This window comes from Crocodylus porosus, unplaced genomic scaffold (genome assembly GCF_001723895.1).
Source record: "Crocodylus porosus isolate Cpor-Errol unplaced genomic scaffold, CroPor_comp1, whole genome shotgun sequence".
NCBI classification, from domain to species: domain Eukaryota; kingdom Metazoa; phylum Chordata; order Crocodylia; family Crocodylidae; genus Crocodylus; species Crocodylus porosus.
In genome coordinates this window covers 87,896,318-87,917,750 of record NW_017728947.1, presented here as the reverse complement: position 1 = coordinate 87,917,750, position 21,433 = coordinate 87,896,318, and the positions used below count along the sequence as shown (strand labels likewise).

Here is a 21,433-nt window from a genome sequence, read left to right as displayed (position 1 = left end):
AGGGCAGGAGGCTGCTGAGGGTCTGACTCTGGCCCTGACATGGGCTCAGGGCCAGACTCAGAACCTCAGCAGCCACCTGCTCCCCACCTTGGCTTTGTATGCAGTAGCTTTATTCCCCATGCTGATTGTGGGGGGGCCCGAGAGTGAGACACCACCTCCTTGTAGTTAAGTAAATACAGTATGCCGGAAAAGGAGTACAAACAAAAAGGTACCTGGCCGAGTGACTTTGATACAAGTTGTGAGAAACTTGTGTAAAGAGAATGAAAGTAACTTTTAGTTTCTGTATCTTTCACAAAAGGCTTACCCTCCTGTGTTCCACTTTTTTAAGTGCATGGAGGGTTTTTTTTTCCTTAACCGTTTCCTTGCCTTGTACATTTTGTCAAACCTGTGCATACTTTTCATGTGGTCTTTGAGACATGCATTTCTGTTCAGTCAGGCTTCAATGAAAAATGCCTTTTGGAAAGATTTGTCATCCTGTAGATTTGAACCTATGAAGCTAAGAAGAATTGGAACATGATTTATATCTTTGTATAAGATCAGATTTGTACAGCAGCAGGAGATTTACGTTTTTATTTTATTTCTGAAATCTTCATGTTGAACCAAAATTTACAGTTGATTTTTAATGATATACACACATTCACTCAAAGGTCACATTTGTTGTTGTAGCAAGTATTCAGTTATAAATACTTGAATCATGCAGTCTGTCTTATAGCATAGGAAGAATGTATTCTGTTAGTCACATAGTGGACTTTTTTGGTTACATATTTGTGTGTGTAGTTGCAATTGGAGGAAAAAAACTCCTTAATTTAAAAATGTGCAGTTTGGCTTGTGATCGTTCCACATTCTGTTGTAGCTCACTGCTTTTGTCTTAACAAGGAAATACAAAGGATGAGCTTGAAACTTTAAAATCTTTGTATTTATTTACACAAAGAAACATGTCATTCAAAATCATAGGAACTTCTCAAGAAATTTACATAGAGATCTGAACTTCTGAAATGGAGATTTTGACTACCAGGAGTTAAAACTGGAGCCCAATATATTTGAGCTTCTTGGGAGATGACAAATTTTATCATCTTATGAATCTGAACATTTTATCTTAGGGGTTCTTTCTTATATTAAATTGACCTGTGAAAACAGGAAAATTGATGTTTTATTTTCAGTTTCTATATGAGGAATAAAGGAAATTTTGAAAGGTAACTTTTGAAAGCTTTGGGCATTGTTTGTATTAATTTATAATTAGGTTCGCAAGATTCAATTTTTATCAGTAAACATTGACAAATGTCTGTTTCACCTCACACTCACAGACTGACAAAAAAATTATATTGTTAATAATCAAAATGTATAGAAATGGGACATAAGAAAAATGATGGCTGATGGAGTGTGTGATGACAGGCAGCACTCCTACAGAACTGTGCAGACTGTAGTTTGGACTGCACCTCCCAAAAACCCCAGGGGACTGGTAACAAAGGAAGAGGAAGTGACAAAGTGGATGAGGGCGCTACCCCTGATGGCAGCTCTGCCACTCAGCTGGCAGCAGTCCTACAGTAGTTATGTTTGTCATGGCGGGGGATTGAACTGCACTATAGTAATAGTATGCTGTCATTAGTAAATTGCCTGCCCCCCACAGTCTTTATGTCATGTAATCCTGAAACAGCATTATTTTTAAACATTTATTTATCATCTATAAAAATTATTAAAAAATAAAAATTGAATTCTGCCAAACCTAATTACAATATTGTAGTTGCACCCTAAGACTCCAGGAGAGGGATCCTGCCCTAAAGAATCTTATTTAAAAATTCGGGTTTTGTCCTGCCTTCTTTATCTGAAGACAGCATAAACCATTGGAAATTAGTAACTTAAAATAACATCAGTACAAAGACAGTGAAACTTGATATGTTGATTTTGGGGGGCAAGAAGTTTTAAGCAAGTTTGTTTGAAAACTTTACCTGTATCAGCTGCCACCTAACTCAAGTGCCCAGAAACATTTGTAACAAGGTTGGTATTAATAGAAGGGCAGGGGAGTTTGAAACTTTTTATAGACCAAGTTTCTGCTCTTGTTCAGTGGGTCCATATGGAACAACAGACTGCACTTTCGCATCTTTTGAAGACAGTGTTCAGCCATTTCTTTTTATTGTCAGGAAAAAGAGCAGGGGATTTAAATGGAAACCCTCTTTCCCCTTTTGCAACGTGTCTCCCACCTCTCCCCCCCCCGTGCAGAATAGTATACCTAGCTTCTGCAGATCTGGGGAGGCGCAGACTAGAGCTGAAAATCAAACCAGAGCAGTAGTGCAACTATGGTATGGTGATCAGGGCATCAGTCCTGAGCTCCAGCTTAGAGTGGGTACCAATTAAACCCCCTCCCCTGCAGGAGTCTTTGCCACAGCACAGCCCAACCTTATGCCCCACAGTATATCTGTGAGGGAGGGGATGAACAAGGCGAGTAGACTGCTGCCCTCCTTCCCCCAGGAGGGTTTGGCATGACAGGCACAGCCCTGTGCCCAGAAGCGTATCTTTGTGGGAAGGGGTGGGAATGGGACATCAGGAAGAGTCCTCAGGGAACCTGCACTATGGGCTGCTGCATTAGAGTCCAGCAAGCCTGTTCCTTAGGCCCCTGGCAGATGTACAAGTAAAAATGCGATAGGATATGATGTGCAGTTTGAACAACTGTGCTTCCTCCCATGCTGCATGTGCATGGCAGGAGGTGTGACAGATCGTGCATCAGATGCCATCACACATTGTTGCAGGCATAGAGGGAGCCTGGGATCATGATCTCAGACTCCCCTGCACTAGCAAGTAACAAGCTCTTGCAGCTGTGAGCTCCATCAGCCAACGGGGCTTCCGGGTGCCAGGGCACATCATGTTTCCCTGCATGTGGGAGCCATCAGCTGATCCAAGCTCCTGGCTGCCAGCAGACACCAGTCTGGCTATAGTCTGGCTACACATTCAATTAATAGCATAATAGAAACCAGGCACAAAGCTGCTACACTTTTATCATAACAAAACAACTTTGAGCATTTATACATGTGCTCTGGGAGTGGGGGGGTGGGGCTTTAATTACAGTGGCTCTGAGAGCCTCTGTAATTAAAGGGCCCAGAAAGCCATATGTGTCAATGTCCCCACACTGAAAAACTGGTGGTGGGAGTGCTTTAACTAAAAGTTTGTTGACTGAACTTTAGTTAAAGCACCACTGCTACCATTTTTCAGTGCAGGGACAAGGATACATGTGACTCTGGAATCTGCTGAAGCACAATAATTACCACTTGGGGTAATTACCGTGTCAGTGCAGCCTCCCTGCATGTATATTAGGCACTCTTTGTGGTTTATTTCCTGTTTTATCAGGCCATTAATTGTATTTATGTGTAGTCAGGTAACAACTTAAGACATGATTAACTGGTTAGTCATCTCTTAAATGTAACGTTTGCCAGGGGCCTTAGTTGCAGCAGCCCAAGCCTCCACTGCTATCTTAAGAGCTGCACCTGTAGCAGCTGCTGTCCAAGTGTAGAGAGCAGGGACAGGTAAGATTCTTCTCCCTGTCCCCTTCAGCCCAGCCTTCTGCTCTCCAGTGGTCAGCATAAGGTCGCCCTCCACATCTCTGCCCTGGGTATTGAAAGAGCTCACTGTACCTCTGGACCAGAGCTCTTTGTTCACACATGGGCTTGTTCCACTGAACTGAATTCTTGCTTTGTTGGTTTCATTTTAACTTGAATTAGTTGAGTTAAATTGAGTTTTTTCAGTTTGAGTGTCATCACTTTAGAAATAAGCTAGTGCCATACCAACCTAAACGTAAATAAGCCACTCTTAAAACAACCTTGTACGTTGAGTCTTGTATTAATATAACAAAATACTTTTGAGCTAAATGGATAACTTTCAAATGTAGACAAAAAACAGAATAACGCCTCTCTCTCTTTGATTAGAACATTAGTTCTCCTTTATATAATTATCCACCTACGCATTCACACTGATAGATGTGCACCCTGTAATTTGACCAGAGACTTTTTTTTTTGCCTTGGCAGTATACGTAGTGTAGTTTAACCCCACCTCGTCTCATGCCCCTATGTTGAGGGGATAGAAGATGGTGTGTGCTGCCTGTTCATCAGTTGTCCTTGGTTCCTGGCTAGACATGGAGCATTTCTTTGCAGTCCCAATAGCCTTTGAGTCTCAAATAATCCAAAGCTCTCACTTTTTTTTCTTTTTCAAAGCATCCTTTCTGGGGGAAATTTTTTTTTTCCAAGCCAGGAAGAGGGCTGAGAGTTGCATATTAACTTTGACCTTTGTTTAGGAGCAGCCCAAAGCCTTAAGCTTTTAATTGATGTTAAATAGCGCCTGTGTGGCCCCCACCTACATGTTTGACTCCACCACAGATAATGGGCTGTCTGTGGTCTCCCGCTCTAGCTTAGCTGAACCATTCCAGTCTTTGGTAGGTGGTCTTACACAGACCTGCTTAATCTCATAGGTCTTTGGCAGAGTAAAAAGTGAGGGGCAAGAAATGTGTGTTACCTTTTTATCTCCTAGGCTTGAGGGTAGCTTTATAATTGTATTTATAGTATACATGTATCTATCATTGGATGCTTGCCAAATAATATATTTCATTTAATGTAAGTGGTACATATCTGTGTTTGTCAGTGATCTTTTCTTCAGCCTGGAAAAGCACAGGCTCGGAATGATCTGGTGGCCACCTATAAATTTATCAGGGGTGCTCATCAGGATCTGGGGGAATGTCTGTTCACCAGAGCGCCCCAAGGGATGACAAGATGAAATGGTCACAAACTTCGCCGTGACCGATTCAGGCTGGACATGAGACAGAACTTCTTCACTGTCCAAGCCCCCAAGTTTTGGAACAGACTGCTGCCAGAGGTGGTTCAAGCACCCACTTTGAACGCCTTCAAGATACATTTGGATGCTTATCTTGCTGGGATCCTATGATCCCTGCTGACTTCCTGCCTTTGGGCTAGGGGGCTGGACTCAGTGATCCTCCAGGGTCCCTTCCAGCTCAAATGTCTATGAAATATATTAAATATATTCATGAATACACAGTTCTTATATCCCTAAAGGGACAGCTTCTGATACCTCTCACAGGTAAGTGTCTCGGATGTGTGTGTGTGTGTGTGTGTGTGTGTGTACACATATATACAAATCACTTGGGAAATCAGATGGCTATTTTGGTTCAGTTAAACAGCATGTAATTCCCTTAAAGCTATGCAATTCAATTTATTATGTAGTATTTTAGTTCACTTATTTTTGACCTTGTATCATAGCAAGTAAGGGGAAAAAAACATACATTTTAAACCAGGTTGTCTTGACCTTTGTTTTTTATGAAATACAATAGGATTTTTAGACTGTTGAAGAAGATTTACTCTTCAAATGCATTTTGGTTGAAGCTTGTTTTTTAATGTACATAGACATTTATCTTTGTCTTCTGTCTGATGTGATAGATTTTGTAAAGTTGTTTTGAGAAAATGTTTTCTGCAGAAACCACTTTCATCCTGTTGAGTGGGGGAATAAACGCTTTGCATTCTGTTGCTTTTCTGGGGCATCCATGTGTCCATTATATCCTTGCTCTTGGATCTCTTATTCTTTCATCACTTTTTTTTCTTTCGCTTTTTAGCCTCTGATACTTCTTCATCCTCTCTCTCAAGAACAGAGTCTCCTCTCCAACTGTTTGTATCTTCTCATCCTCATACCAAATCAGATACCTTTGTCTGGCCCCAGGCAACCCATCCACACTGTGACCACGTTTCTGGGCCCTGCACATCGTCTCACTGTAAACTGTTTTTCTCTTCCTGATAGGAGTGTTAATTTGCTTTCTGCTTTTTCTGTTAATCTTCATAACTGATAAATAGGGTTTACACTGAAAGAATTTTAAACCTCCAAAACATTTGGTGTACATTGAATTCTAGCTATTCATATGCCTTTGAAAGAAGTATCTAAAAATGCAATAAAGTATCTTTTGGGGTAAGTAATTAGGAGCCCAGAGATCACCAGTTATTGAATTGATTGAATCCCAAATTCATGGCTATGATCCAACATAAGATATAAGGTAGGAGGAAGTAGTTGTAGCTCAGTGTCACTAGAGAGCACCAACTTTATTATGTGCACTTGCAGTAGTTGAAACTGGAACAGTCATTTCATTTATTGGCCACCTCCTGCCTTGAAGGACGTTAACTTCCTACGGGTTTGTCTTTTTCTCATCCTTAGTTTTAAATTTTGACTTAGTAATTCCTTGATTAAAATAGCATTTAGTGACTGTGAATTACAGCAACTATATATCTTTTATCTGAAACTTTATACCAAAGAGGAAAATATATTTAATAAGTCATAGGGTATAATGTAGTTATAACAGGTTGTTTGTTTATTTAAAAAAGATGATGTCTACCAGCTGCATGATGCTGCTGCTGCCCAAATGAAATCTTGTAATGATACTGTAACAACTTCTTTAAACGGGGTTTTTTTTGTTTTTCCACATTTGTCTCCTTTTTCTTAATGTTGATATCAGTGTCCCCACACTGTCAGCTTTAGGTATAATACTATTTGGCTTCACAACTGTACTACTGTAATCCATTTTTCTGATGTTTAATCGTGATCTGACCACTGTCCTTAGGAACTTTTTCTGTAGTTAAATATTCCCATGGGTGAGTACAGTTCCACCTAATTTCCTTGTTAAAGTAGTTGATAGGACTGTAGGTTTTTGTCCCCTAGTTGTTAGATCAGTGATTGTTAACAATGGTGCCATGACACCATGAGGTGCCTTGAGATCCTTTCAGGGGTGCTGCAGGGTGTCATGCAGTATTAGCCTTGTTAGGTGTGAAAACATTCATAAGACACACCTAGAGATTTCAAATAGGAATCCATAATGTTAAAAATATTTTGATCTTTTGTTCTTCACAACAGAAGAATTGCTTTGTCAATTTTAACTCTTTTTTGCCTACAAAAAAATAAGAGCTTTTCTGAGGGGTCCCTTGGGTCTAAAAAGGTTGAGAAACTTTGTGTTAAATAATAACGTGATCATAAATATTTAAATTTGTGAAAAATGAATGTTCATTTTAAAAGGAAGCTTTGTTTTACGGGGCCTTAGGAAGTTGAAGGTTTGGGATACTTGAACACCTGATTAATAAAGCACTGAAGTTTTTGTATTGAGCCTGCGCAAGCATAGCGCATACTAACCTGAGCTAGATTGGTTTTTTTAGAGCTGAGTTGTTAGAGGCCACACAGAGATGTCTGATAAATAAGAGAATCCGGAAGTGCAGGCACAGATTCTACCTGCACCTTCTACCTTTAATCGAAGCAAAAGCCACTGTATTCATGAGGAAATGCTTGTGCATTGAGGTAGGAAGGTCGTCCTCAAATGCTGACTGGGCATAAAAGCAGAAGAGCACCTTCTTGCATATAGTCTAAGCACATGATGAAGATTTTGAATGTTCCTTTATTTCGAATAAGTAAAAATTAGTCAAGATACTTTCAGCTTTTTTATATACATTTATCAGGACTAGAGCTAAAGTTGTTTATTTTATTCAATTTTCCTTTTTATAACAGAAACAAAATGCATGTTCTAAGTGTTTGAGTTTGTATTCCAATATTGGCCAAATAGCAGTGTAAATTAGATGCACCCGTTTGAAAATAGTTCATGTGAACTGTCTACTCCTTACTTAAAATCTTCATTGCCTCTTAAAAATAGTAAACCTGATTTACAGTTGGAAGATTATCAGAATTTTTGCTTTCTTGGAATTTTTTCTTTCTATATATATATTTTCTCCTTTTTGAATTAAGATTTTAATTTTTGGTTTAATCTGTTGTTCAAAGGCAATCCACCAGATGTTTACTTTCATGGTTTTTACTCCCTTTTTTCAGTTTGTAAGTAGTATGTACTTATACAACCCTAGTATTAATTTCTAAAGTCATTTACATCACACCTCCCTGCATCACATAATGTATGTGCTTTGTCTATCAATAGTGAGCTTGAAACTGTGCGTAAAGCAAGGCTGGTGCTGTTTACCCATTCAGTCACCCCAAGGCCTGTAATCTTACAAGATCTGAATGTGCTCAATCAACACTTGAATTTAATTATTAAAGAGACAGTATTCATCTTCTAAAGGGCTGCAAATAAAGGTGTTCCAGGAAGGCTTTTTATAGTCACCAGTTTCTCTTATTATTAAAGCTCTTAAGTCACCACAATTACTAAATATCACAGTGGTTTAGCATGTAATGTTACTAATCCTGGGTCAGCTTCCAGAGTACTTTACAGTGGGCAACTGTTTTTTCTTTACACGTGTGTGGTGTATTCACTGGAATAGTAATCATAAGAAAAGCTGGGAAAACCCTACTCCTTTAAAAGGTAAAAATAAATAAGGGAGACTAAATAGCATAGGTCAGTAAAATAAAATAAAGTTACCTTTAGTCAGAAATGATCCAAGGTACAAAAACAGTTTCTGCACTCCTGTTTTATCCATCCTTGTTTGAAATGGCTACAGTGAAATAAAGGTTATGGTTATTTTATGTCTAGTTTTGAACAGTAAACAGATGTTAATGGGATATATTGGAGATAAGGAGGATTTGTACATCTCTAACAAGAATGGTAGTGGACCACTGATGATGATCACAGAACAAAGGGGAGGGTTCTCTACATTTTGTTAGCCATATCTGACTTCCTAGTCTGTCTTTTTAGGTATGGGAAGATTTAAAAAAGCTAAAATTACCGTTTTTTCATATAGGAGAAGCGTCTTATACCTCATGAATTTTCGGTAGGAGTAATAAAATTGTAGTTGCAAGTCCTTTATTTAGTCCTAGAGAAAAGGTACTGTCTCTTTGAACACAATGTGTTTGCTTATATTAGCACAGAATCCTCTGCATGTCCATACCACTGGCATTTTTCAGTGCTGCCGCGGCTATCTTTTATGCATGTGATGTTGGAAGTGTTCTTTACCCTGCATGAGCATTTCTTCTGTTGAATTCAGATATTTCTCTCCTTGTATAAGACACTATTTCATTAAACACTGATTAAAGGGAACAAGAGTAAATGATAGTTCCTAGTTCTTTGGAAAGGAAGTCGGTATCGCCATTCCCATTTTACAGATGAAGACATCGTTGGAGAGAGGGGAAGTTACTTGCCCAAGATTGCCCAGTGGCCAAGCTTTGAATAGTCCAAGTCTGAGACTTCAGCACTGATCCAGTCCATTTTCCATAAAGCAATGATACCACACTAAGCCTAGTATTTTAGGTTGAGATTTCATTAGAATGACCAAGAAAATTACTAGTAAAGTTATGCTTATCAAACTGAAATATGTCATGAATTTTATCCAATGCTACTGCAGTAGTGGTGTTTATGGACAGCATAAAAAATGTTGATTTTATGTAGACTTTGTGATGAGAGAGATCTTAAAGATCTTAGAGGGAACCTTATGGAAACAACTCAGAGTAAATGCCAGTAAAAATGCAAACTGTTTTCTTGAGTGTAGGTTGTAGCTGTTTTGGTCTGAGAACATATCAGATTTACCTTGTCTGCCTATCTTTTATTAGACCAATCTTTGGGTAAATCTGATATCTTTTATTAGACCAACTCAAATAGTTGGAAACTGCACCAAATGCCCTGATGGAAAATACGTAGGAGAGAGCAGACAACAGCTGGGCACTGGAATGAATGTACACCTGAAATCTGTTAAAGACAAAAATACCCAGCTACCATGGGGGCACACTATGTCTCCAGTCTCTCAGTTTTAATCCTCAAAGGGAATTTACAAAAGACTTTTTTTCACAGATGAGCCAAATTCCTGGATATAAAAAATCATGGACTAAATATAGGCATTGGATTTATGACACACTATAACGGGTAAACAACCCCCAGGACAGGTGCCAGAGTGCATCACGCAAAGGCATTTGTCTTGGCATGTGCACCTTGGGGCAGATGGCAGGGAAGGGGCCAGGGCTGCATGGCCACAACAAGGATTAGGCCCCTTGCAGCTCCCCTGACATCTGCCCCTGGCTCACCAACATCTTACAAGCCAAGTTTGCAGGTGTTTTCAGCACGCTGTCCAAAAATGTTGCCAACCCCTGCACTATAACCTGCCTGACATCTGACTACCCTGGTACCTCTCCACTAGTTACCTGCTACATTCATCCCCCTTCTTTCCTCCCCTGCAATCTGTCTTACCCACTGACTCCTCAATTTACATCTTCCTTGACTGGCTTTCTTGTATGCATACCAGCCTCTGGTTTCTTTAATATTTATGCCATCCAGGAAGAGTGCACACCAACTGCAGATGCTTCTTCAGCCTGAGAAAGGACACTTAAATCTGAAAGCTTGCTAAGAAGAATTTTCCAACTATTTGAGTCGGTCTAATAAAAGATGCCAGATTTACCCAAATAACTGTTTAGTTATCCCCTTGTCATGGTGTCAGGCTTCCTTGCTCATTTGTTAAATTTGTGGCACTCAAGGCCGCCTATAAAACTAAAAGGTTACTGTGTTGTGTCAAACAAGTATAAGCTGGTTTTAAGCAGATAAAAGGTTTCTCTTTCTCCATATATCATGGACAGATAACAATTGGAAACAGAATGAAAGGTAACAAAATATTTCTAAATGAAATAGAGCAGTGTAATACAAAATAAATGCATTATTAATGATCTCAAAAAGCATTTAACAGTGTGGAGGGCATTTTTCAGGCAAAACTTGTATAAATTATATGGATTCTAGATGTTCCAAAAATAGTTATGGTATAATTTTTTTTTATAGTAAAAGTTTGACTACCAAATGATAGCCTTAGTCAAGTCAAATGATCTAAAGGCATAGATAGCGGAGTTCTGGTTTGCTCATGAATTACTACTAATACTTTTCCAAGACCTCATAACTCTTTCATAGCTTAGTTTTCCAGAAAATTTGTTTCACCAAGAAAGAATTGGGGAAGGATTCAAGTCTATATAACATGTATGTTTAATAGGTCTGAGTGTGGAAGTTCAGTAACGGGAGGAATGCACGTGTTCATAGAGTGTTTCAAGGCTCATTCAACTGACCACAAACTTGCTTCCATAATGAATAATTATGGCCTAGATAGGATTAAAAAAATACAGACTACATATTTGTATAAGAACTGAACAACATTGCTGGAGAAAGCTAGGCAACGGAGAAAGGAATGTGATTGGTCAAGGGCTGGTGAATGCAAACCATGGAGTGAGACCTATGTGAGACTAAGAAGAACAGAGTTTGTGTTGAAGTGAAACAGGAAGCCAGAAGGCTGGTCATCAGACTTGTATATGTGAAATCGAGAGCAGATAACCTGTTTTTTCTTTTCTTTGAGAGGCAGGAATTTTTGTGAGTGATTGTTTGTTATTTATTAGACAGACTGTATAGTTGGGAGGGATATAGACAAGCTTCTGGTACCTATACAGACGGTCTAATAAATATGACCCACAAAAATCCCTGCTTTCACATTTGGCTCCCTCTACACATGTATTATACTATTAACTGATTACTTGTGCAGTTAGAATGGCTATATGTGCAGAGTAACTATCACACCATAAAAATGTTCATCCAGGTGTAAAGTTAGAACTTGAAAATGTGTAAGAACTTTTATAGTTGGTTTCTATCTAGCTTTAATTTGAATGTGTAGCAAGGATACCTCCGTGGCTGGGAGCTCCATCAGCTGCAGGGCTGCTGGCCACAGCAATGAGTGGGGGCTTGCTGGAGCAGTTAGTCCCATCAGCTGCACAGCTCCTTGCTGTGGCAACACATGGGGCACTGCCATGGCTGTGAGCCCCTCAGGTGTGGGACTTGCAGCTGCAGGAGTTTGCTACTTCCTGCTGCAGAAGGAGCTCAGGATTGCATCCCAGGTTTCCCCTGCACTGGCAATAAGGCATAATTGGATCCAATGCTGGATCCCACAGTCATGCCTCCTGTCATGAGGGGTGCCTAAAGCACTCAAAAGATTCCAAGTATTCAGAGAATTGTTCCAAGTAATAATTGGTTATCTAGAAACTGATAAAAGAAACTGACAGCATGCCATGTAACCAGAACTCCAAGAAATGGGCCAAATACAAACTAGTTGTGGTGAGACCAGAGAAGCACAAGGTATTCTGGAATCAGATTATGGGGGAAAATCGGGTAAATGTGACACATGGGCTATGTACTTGATATTGGAACAGGAAAGAGAAAATGTCAGCACTCCCACATTGTTTGAGAGCTTTAAAGTCTTTGAACAAACTGAAGCAGAGAGGACTGAAAAAAGAGACGTTACTGGAATAAGGTGCTCAAATTCCATTGAGTTTCTTTTCATCCTACTATGCCTTAAACTTTCAAATTCAAAAAAGTCAGTGTTAGTGCAGATGATTTTGAAAGAATTTGGTCACAGGTCACGATTAGCAGAGAGTGGTAAGGGAATTTTGGGTTACATGCATTTCATTTCTGATGTGAATGCTAGAATTTGTGATTATAGTTCTAAACGGAAATGATCTGAGCTGGTTAAGTAACATTAAGAGGCTACTGTTTAATCTCAATTGTTAAAACCCCAATTAATTTAGAATATTTATTGTGTGAGAGATGTATTAGTGCAGTAAAATAAGAGCAGGCAATTTTTTTTATTGGTTTAATTGGATACTCACAAATTGCTGTTTTGTGTAATGTTTTCATATTTTATTTAGAGGATGGAAATACTAAAATACTATTAAGGAAAGTTTTCATTATAAACTTTAATATTTTTGTTCATAATTGTTTTAAAATTGTGTGATTTTTGCCCTTTTCTAAGATAAAGATTATTAGAAATAAAATTAAAGGTGCAGCTGAGAATTTAAAGCAGAACTTCTGGGGGTAGAAGTTAATTTTCAGAGACCTGTGTAACAGGACTCTGATAAACTACCCTGTTTTTACTTGGTAATTGTTACGTAGTATTGTCTGCTGTTCAAACAAATTTCTGTGCTAAGCTACTGCTGTGTTGCATGGATTTACTTATTTAGAGAATTATAGGGACAATACCTTTGGGATTTTACATGACTTCAGATTTGGTCTCAATAGTACATTTCCTAAGTGGGTTAGAATTGTGGGCTATTTATCAAGCGCCAAAACATTTCCATAAAAAAATTAAAAACTGACTTGAAGTACATTGAATGATTTCCCCTTGTGATCCACACCTGGCCTCTGCCCCCAATTAATGTTTGGCTTCATAGAGGGGAAAGTTTGGAGAATGTTCTACAACGTCCCCTTCCATAAAGTCATCTTGCTTTGTTGATTGGTTACAACTCGTCCTTACTAGTCCTTCTGAGAGCAAGGTGTCAACTGCCATTTAATGGTAAACAGGTTGCAGTTGAGCTCCCGTATGCATGTGGTGTGTGTGTGTGTGTGTGTGTGTGTGTGTGTACACACACACATAATATATGTATGGCTTTCAAGTTGAGAAAAGACTAAAAGATGCATAACTAGAGCTGGTATGATTAATGGCATGACATTTTTCTTGGAATATTCCACTTCTATTTTTTTTCCTCGAAGACTTCTTGTAACTGGCTTTCCATACCCTTCTCTTTTATAGTCATTGAGAATATGAGCCAGATGGATGTGATGAATAAAAGCTTTTGTAAATGTTGAACCCTAGAGAGCTGTTTCACCAGTCAGGAAGAGAACACAAAACCCAACCTCTCAGGGCACAGTTGTTCAAAAGGACAAATAAAATGCAAAGTAAAACTCAGCTGAACAATGCTGGCCATAGTTCCCAGAGGCTTTTCTGTCTTCCAGCTGGCAAAAAGGACATGCCCATAGATCTAGCTGCTGCTTTCCTGTGTATTCAGCCCAGCTGTGCGATAGGTTTGGGTCCCTTACCTATTTCTAGGCTGCTACTTTGTTTTGTCATGCCTGGATATACACTTTATATGGGAGTTCCATATAAAGTTTGATTAAAAATGCTTAGGGAAATAAAATTCAGATTTATCAGTGTTCAGAGGAAATTTAGGTTTTAGGAATTCCATTAAGCTTTATGCTTTAAACCAGTATCTAAGTAGTAGAAATCAAAGTGATACCTATTGTGGGAAGGGACATATCCTCCTGTATCAGCCTATTGCAAAGTTCCTACAACTTTTCTTCCAAGACATGTGGACCTGGTCACTGTCAGGTGATTGGTCAAAGCAGATCTCTCATTGACCCTGCATAGTAACACCAATTTTCCTGTTTTGTATAACTAGTGTAAAATGCTATTTATTCAAAATGCTGTTTATTCAAATCCACTCACGTGGATTTGAAATTATGAAAGAAAGTTATGGTCGGTTCACAGGTATTTTAAAAGTTTATTGGCAGTTGGGATTTAAAATGCTTATGGCCCACACCAAAAAACAATTGAGATTAAAAATTATATCCATTTAATATCTAGTGCAGTATTTTAATTTTATAATTTATGTCATCCTACATACTGTACCTGTAGAAAATCAGCTTTTTTTGTAGTGTAAGGGGGGTGATATTTGCAGATGGGAGTTTAATATCCATTGTAATGTTTGTTTTTGAGAGAGTTGCCTGTTCTGTGCTGTGCATTTAGGATAGTCCTCCTGAAAGGAATTATTTGGCTGTCAAACACTTTAATTTAACGTTGTTGATTTAGCTAAAGTTTGCACCCAGCAGAGTTTATTTGTGTATTTATGCAAGGACACCGTTGTATGTTTTAATTCTGTCTATCTTGTACTTCTGTTATTAGCCTGAAACTAGTCATCTAATTGCACTCTATGAAAAGACACAGCAATTACTACCATTAAAGTGCATGCAGGAAACTGAAAGTTGCAGCATATAATGCCATCATAATCAGTTTCTGGATCATTTACGCTGTCATAACTGGAATGTTGAATTAAATTTTTAGCGTTCGTAGTAGTTACCTAAACACGTCACACAGCTGCTAAGACTAACATGATTTTTAGTGCAGATTCATTCGTGTGTGTGTGTGTGTGTGTGTGTGTGTGTGGATCAGAAAGAGACTGACTTAAAAACAAGTGTAAATCCAGGTTAGCTGCTTCTTAAAGCCTCTGTTATGGAAGGGGTTAAGACAAAGTATTTAACACAGCATGTGTGAACATTTCCCCTCACTCCTCCTTTTCCCTTTCCAACTGATGTGACTTTGTTTGTTTGTGTTTTAATTACCTCTCCAGGTTCAGTCCATGCAACATCAATAGCAGCCTCCAGAGTGGAACAGGCACTTTCAGAGGTTGCTTCATCTTTGCAGAGTAGTGCTCCTAAACAAGGTCCTCTGCATCCTTGGATGACTCTGGCTCAAATCTGGCTCCATGCAGGTACTGTAAACAAACTCTTTTGTCCTCCCTAGCCTATGCAATCGCAGAAATATGTACTTATTTTCATTCAGCAGATAGAATCTATTACTGTTTGTCAGCTGAAATTTGAGCTTCTAAAGATGCATTCAGAATGTGGTATCCTGGTTCAGTTAAAAACAGGAACCTTATTTTAATTTATGAAACAGTGGTCAATGAGGATGGTATTTAGCTTTTAATTTTATTATCTTGTCCAAAAGTTGATGCATTTTCTCACCATAACTTAATATAGTCTGTTACAGATTTATAAAATACCTCATTTGACATAGTTATCCTTGAATATTTTGCAATATTTTGTGGAACTTCTTAATGAACTTTAGGCAACAAAGGAATGTTTAATAGTCATGAGGTCCTAATGTTAAACCCAAAGCCTAGGAACGGTGAACTTAAAATTAAAAATATAAATTGTGTATTGTTCCTAGTGCTGGGAAAAAGGGATAAAATATGTAAAGCATTTTTTTTCTTCTCAACTGCATTAGTTGGGTTCACATGCTAAAAGAAGTGGTACTCCCCTCTCTATTCAGCATTGGTGAGGCCTCAGCTGGAGTACTGTGTCCTCTTCAGGGCACCGCACTTCAAGAAGGATGTGGATAAGCTTAAGAGGGTACAAAGAAGGGCCACCTGTATGATTAAGGGCATGGAGGATAGGCCCTATGAGGAGAGACTCTGGGAACTGGGTTTGTTCAGTCTGAGTAAGAGAAGGCTGAGGTAACTTGATAGCTGCCTACACATATGTCAAGGGTGAACATCAAGTACTAGGGGAGCAACTTTTCAGGAAGGCACCAACAGGCATAAATTAATAGAGGATAAATTCAGACTAAACCTAAAAAAAAAATCTTTCTCTGTAACGCTCCTTAAAGAGGTACTCAAAATGAGGCTGGACCAGGCGCCTTGTTGAGCTTGTGTGAGCCCAGTAACTTCCTGCCCATGGCATGGGACCGGACTTGATGATCTTACAGGTCCCTTCTGGTTCTATGGTTCTGATTCTGTAATTTTAAGAAGACCGCTTTTATTTTTAGGAGGGAAATGTATATGTTCCTTCTGCTTTTCCCCTGTGCCATAAGTTTGGGTAATTCTAATGTATAAAAGTATTTCAACTACAAGGGTGTCAGAACAATACTTATTAAACCTGCTGTTTTCATGTGAGTGAGTATAGATTGGACCTGAAAGGCATCTGTTTGAAGTAGCCTTGTGAACATTACATGCGGTGTTCCAGCTGTAAATTTAAAAGTTGAACATTTTCTTTGTTCTTTTCTGCATCTACCATGAAGGTAGATAGAGCCCGGTGGCAAAGCAAGCAAAAGCCTTGGCCCAAAATCTGGACTAGGCCTCTAGGCCAGCACTGTGAAGCATGGGTATTTGGCCAGTTGGCTGACTGGTAAAGTTTTATTACACCTAGCATGGCAAATCAGTTTCAGTGGGTATACTTTCTTCTTGTTACATATAATCAAGTCAGCATATCAGATTTTTTAATGATTTTTAATTCATTTTTAAATGGAAGGAAAACTTTGTATCTGGGGAGTGGGGTCAGTTGGTGGAGCATTTGTACGTATAAGATAAAGCAGCAGTTTTGTATGCAGTTTTTATCTGCTGGGTCATACCTTAGAGCAATGAAACAGTAGCACTCCTAGCTTCTTGAGAATTTTTAAATACTAACTAGTGTGAAAGGTAGAATACTTTGTTCCATTGAAAGGGTAAAACTGCTTATAGAAATATAAGGTAACCGAGCTAGAAAAAGCTACTATAACAAACATTCTTTCTGTAGGCCCACCTACCTAGTACAAAAATAATAGTGGGCTTCCTTGGCTTGCCTGTTGTCACACAATGATAGGTGGGACATTCAGTAACCTTTTCCTCAATGGTAAAAATCTTGGTGAGAAGATACAGAAGTGTTGCCTGCTGCGTCATACCAAAGTCAGAACTAGAGGGCTTCACTGGTAGATGCTGCATAACTATGTACAGTATGTAAACAAACAAACAAACAAACAAACAAAAAAAACAAGGTCCTCATCAATATTTTTTAAAGCCGGTAGAAAACCTACAGTTTTTAATGTACAGATCTCAGTCAAGTTAAACAGAGCAGTGGCAGTCATTAAGCCATTGCTGTTTTCAGTATCATTATGTTGGCTTTAAACATGTTTTTTTCTATATACTATATACCTTTTAGTATTAGTCATACAGTAAAGATGATAATATATCAAAGGTCTCTAAGATACTTGATTACTTAAGTCATTCTATTGCCTATTGGCATGTGTTTAGTATAACTTTTTCCCCTAAATGTTGGAGTTCTGCTCCTTAAGGAGTTCTTGTCATTGAGAAGTAATCCTGTCTGTATTTAGTATTGCTATATATTTTTATCATGTTTAATTTGACTTGTTTGAATTGTTATTTATATCAGTGTTCCCATCATTAATTCATCTGTTTGGGGGGGAAAAAAAAAAAGAAAGACCAAGACTAGTTTTGCTAGTGATAAATATGTTACTTTTTTTTAGATGAGGTGTCTTTGCGTTCCTACTAATAACACATGCTTAGAAAGGCAGCTTTTCTTTTTCGTACAAGGAAACCCACGAAATGATGTAGGAAGCCCCTCTAGGGGATAGTGTAGTCACCTTGCCTGCATCGTGGCAGCCTTAATTTACATATTCATAAGTCACCCTAAGCAGATGGATGTCTGGCTCAGCTTTGACTATCTCTACTGCTGGCCTCCCCTGGCAGTTCATTGCATTGTTTAATTCCCCTTGCAATTAACTTTTATGAATATACATTTTTAATTTGTCCTGCTGAAGCTTAACCCCTTCTGCCCACATTTGATCTTTACTAGTAAGAACAAGTGACTTGTTCACAGTGGGTGATACGAATATTGTGTTCCTGCCCCCAACTTGGTGGATCACTTTGGTCATTTATGCCAGCAGAAGGAGAAGCTTGTAATGTGGGCTTGGTCACTTCCTGACAACCTACAGTTTGACCTAGTTTCCTTCCTCTCCTTTTAGAACACAGGTGCAGGGGCAGATCCAGAGGTTCTCCATGCAGGATCTGTCTGGAGCCCCTGTTTTTGAATAGCTCTGGAGCCCAGGGGATGAACATGGCCACAGCTGCTCATTCCCTCCTGTCTCCCTGCCACTAAATTCACTGGGAAAAGGAAAGGGCAAACAACAGCAACACTTATTCCCAAGGCTCTGGAGCCACAAAAGCAGGGGAACTGACCCTGCCCTAGTCAGCAGATTTGTTTCGGAGCCTAGTGCTCATGTGGAATTAGCTCTACCAGGAGCCCACCCTGAGCAGGCAGTGAGATCAGCCTTTGTGCATACTGCCTAAGTCAAGGGGTTGGACCCCACCTTGCCCTGTTCCTGAATCTGCTACTGCACAAGTGTACAGTCTGTTTCCTTCTTTTGTAAGTTCTGTAATAGTAAGCAAAACTGCTTGTGGGCTGTATTCCTGCCTGTTGAATACTTGCAGAACTAAGGAAGAAACAACTGGGGAGGCTAGAGCCACCTAGTGAGGGGAAAAATGAGGAAGAAGTTGCTCTTCTAGTGTATGGAAGGGAAGGATATAACCTGGAGCACAAATAAATAAGGGAGAAGTTTGTAGGAAAACCTTTCCTGAGAAGGACTGCTATCATCTGAGGTCTTTCCAATTTATCTCCTTGTTTATAAATGTTAACTAATTCAGCACCTCAAGGCCCTAGTCAGTAGAATGGTTTATAGTAACTTCTCTCAAGCATCCAGTTACCTTTCCTACTGCAGAACATTGGATGAGTCTACATGAGACGTTTAATGTGGAGTAGACTAATTAGTTCCACAGTAAACATCTTGGCACCTACATGTACAGCCCTGTTAGGCCCCAGGAAACTAATAAACTCCTCAGCAGGGTAGTAATTGTAAAAATAAGTACTACCCTGCTGCAGAAGGGTTTTTTTGTGCACAGCAGCACATGTGTAGATGTTGCCCCAGCTGCCTGGGACATGGGGGTGCTTCAGTGCAGGGGCTGCCTGCCAGCTAGCTCCACACTGTAGCACCCATGTGCCCCTGCCAGCCCCTCTGCAACATGTTGAGCCAGGTCAGAGGAGCCCTGTGCTGGCAGGCTGACCCCCTCCTCCTGCCAGCTGGGACTGCTTTGGCCTGGCTGAATGTGCTGCGGCCCTGGGCACATGTGTAAATGTAGTAACCAGGAACAATAAACTCTGCTGCAGTTTATTGCATTGCATTAATATACACATGTAGATACAGACATTGTAGCATAGATTTAGTTCTGAATTTCAAGGGCCTTTCTACTTCTTCCATGTACTGAAGGTCTCAATGGCAGCTCACCAGGGGGTTATCTCAAAGATTAAACAGTAGAATTTTTTTTATCAGATGTTGCTGCTTTTTGCCCTCCCGTTTGTCCCAGCTAAAGAGAACAGAAAATGGCTCTTCTTAATTGATACTTTCTGCTATCATTCACTTGAGAGATGCGTGAAGACTGAAATGAACGCTGGCAAATACTTATTACACAGGAGCTTGAGATATCAGTCTTAGGGTAAAGTTATGCATTTGAATTAAGCCACTTGAAGGGCTCTAAAAATGTGAATGATCACAACTTCAGGTTCATTAATAAATGGATAATGTAGGTGTCTTGAAGTTATGCTACTTCAGGCGAGGATTCTCTGAGTCCTGCTATCCTGAACAAATTACCTGAACTGGCTGTTCCACAGAGATGAAACAACCATGTTGCAGCCCTCCAGTATCACAAGAGGCACTGTTCCCAGATGGACCAGTTGTCCCCCTGGATTTCACAGCCCTTGCCTGACCGCTGCGAGTAGAAGCTGAAAGGGGTGAAGGAGAACAGCAGGGTGGGGGGTGGTGGAACATAAGGAAAGGTGGGGGGAACAGAAGGAAGGAGGAGTAGGGGAGCAGGACTGAAATGGGAAGGAGGGGACAGGAGGGCAAGGGGAGGAGTGTGAGTGGGCCTTGCAGTTCCCCATGGGGGAGAGGCAGTGAGGGATAAGGAACTGGTGGAGCCAGCACAGGCTCAATCTGGGAGCTGCATGGACCATCCATGCCTGTCCCATGGCTGCTTGGCCATCCCTCTTCCCCTCTGCCCTTCCCCTGGCGGAGGGCAATTCCACGCAGCTGGGGTAAGCTGCTCCAAATGGGGACCAGTGGGACCTGATGCTGGAGCCTATACTGTGGCTACAGAGCTGAGGAGCAGGGCAGGCAAAGGACAGACTGCAGCTCCTAGCTGCACCCCGGCTTACCAGTCCTCTTACCACAGGTCACAGCAGTGCATATTAGGGAAAGTATTAACCCCAAACATGAAGCTGCTCACAGTGGGTGCATCTACACATGTGCCTGGCTGTGCAGTTGTTACTGCTCAGTCATTTAGTACTTGCTTTAGCAATTACTAAATGATTGTACAGTAACCACCATTGCTGCACAGTCCCGACGGCACACAAGTTGTTTCTGACCCTATTGCGCAGTACCAATGAACTATTGTGAAGTCACTTGGTGCTACTGCTCAGTAGCAGCAACATCACAGTTTGTGCCTGCAGACACTACATCACCATAGTGTCTTGTGTAGACATGCCCAGTGTGTGCTAACTTTTAATACTGCCTGACATTCCTTGGCATTAGCACATGCTAATTGGAATGTGTAACCTCACCCTTAGTAAAAACTTAATATCTATTTTTGAAGGTCTTGGGGGATTCAGGGCATTCTCTGTGCTGGGGTGCAAAGAAACAGCACATGTTTTATGTTCAGATGCCTTCAACCTGATGGTTCTGAATTTCTTCTTTGCAAAACTTCTGCCAAATTGAGTGACATATGTCAATTTGTTATAAATGTTTTTTTGATTTAACTTGTCTTGCTGACTTTATTTGTTTAACCCATTCACTTTTTAGTTGGACCTTCTGTTGCTAATGGGTCCAAATGCATGTGGACTGCAGAAATTAATCAGAATGAACTCGGGTGCTAAAATTAGACTGTTCCCTTTAGTTTCATGTATTTGCCTTGAATGAACTGTTGTATTTAGTAAAATTTTAAGAATGTCATCTATAGCCATTCACAGATATATTTCCAGTCTCTTCTGGTGTTTAGTTTTATTAATAGTTCTCTGAAGGGGGGAGGAGAGAGAATGTGTGTATTGCCAAAGTATATCTGTCCCTTTAGGTTTGCTAATTTGGGG

The 21,433-nt window shown here is 39.9% G+C and overlaps 1 protein-coding gene across 1 annotated transcript in view; it reads left to right on the top strand.

The window, feature by feature from the left end:
• TTC7B (tetratricopeptide repeat domain 7B) overlaps positions 1-21,433 on the top strand; it is a 208,784-nt gene that overhangs the window by 125,375 nt on the left and 61,976 nt on the right. The window contains exon 16 of the mRNA XM_019551144.1: positions 15,097-15,237. Within this exon, the coding sequence (XP_019406689.1) occupies positions 15,097-15,237 (141 nt within the window). The remainder of the gene's footprint in view (positions 1-15,096; positions 15,238-21,433) is intronic.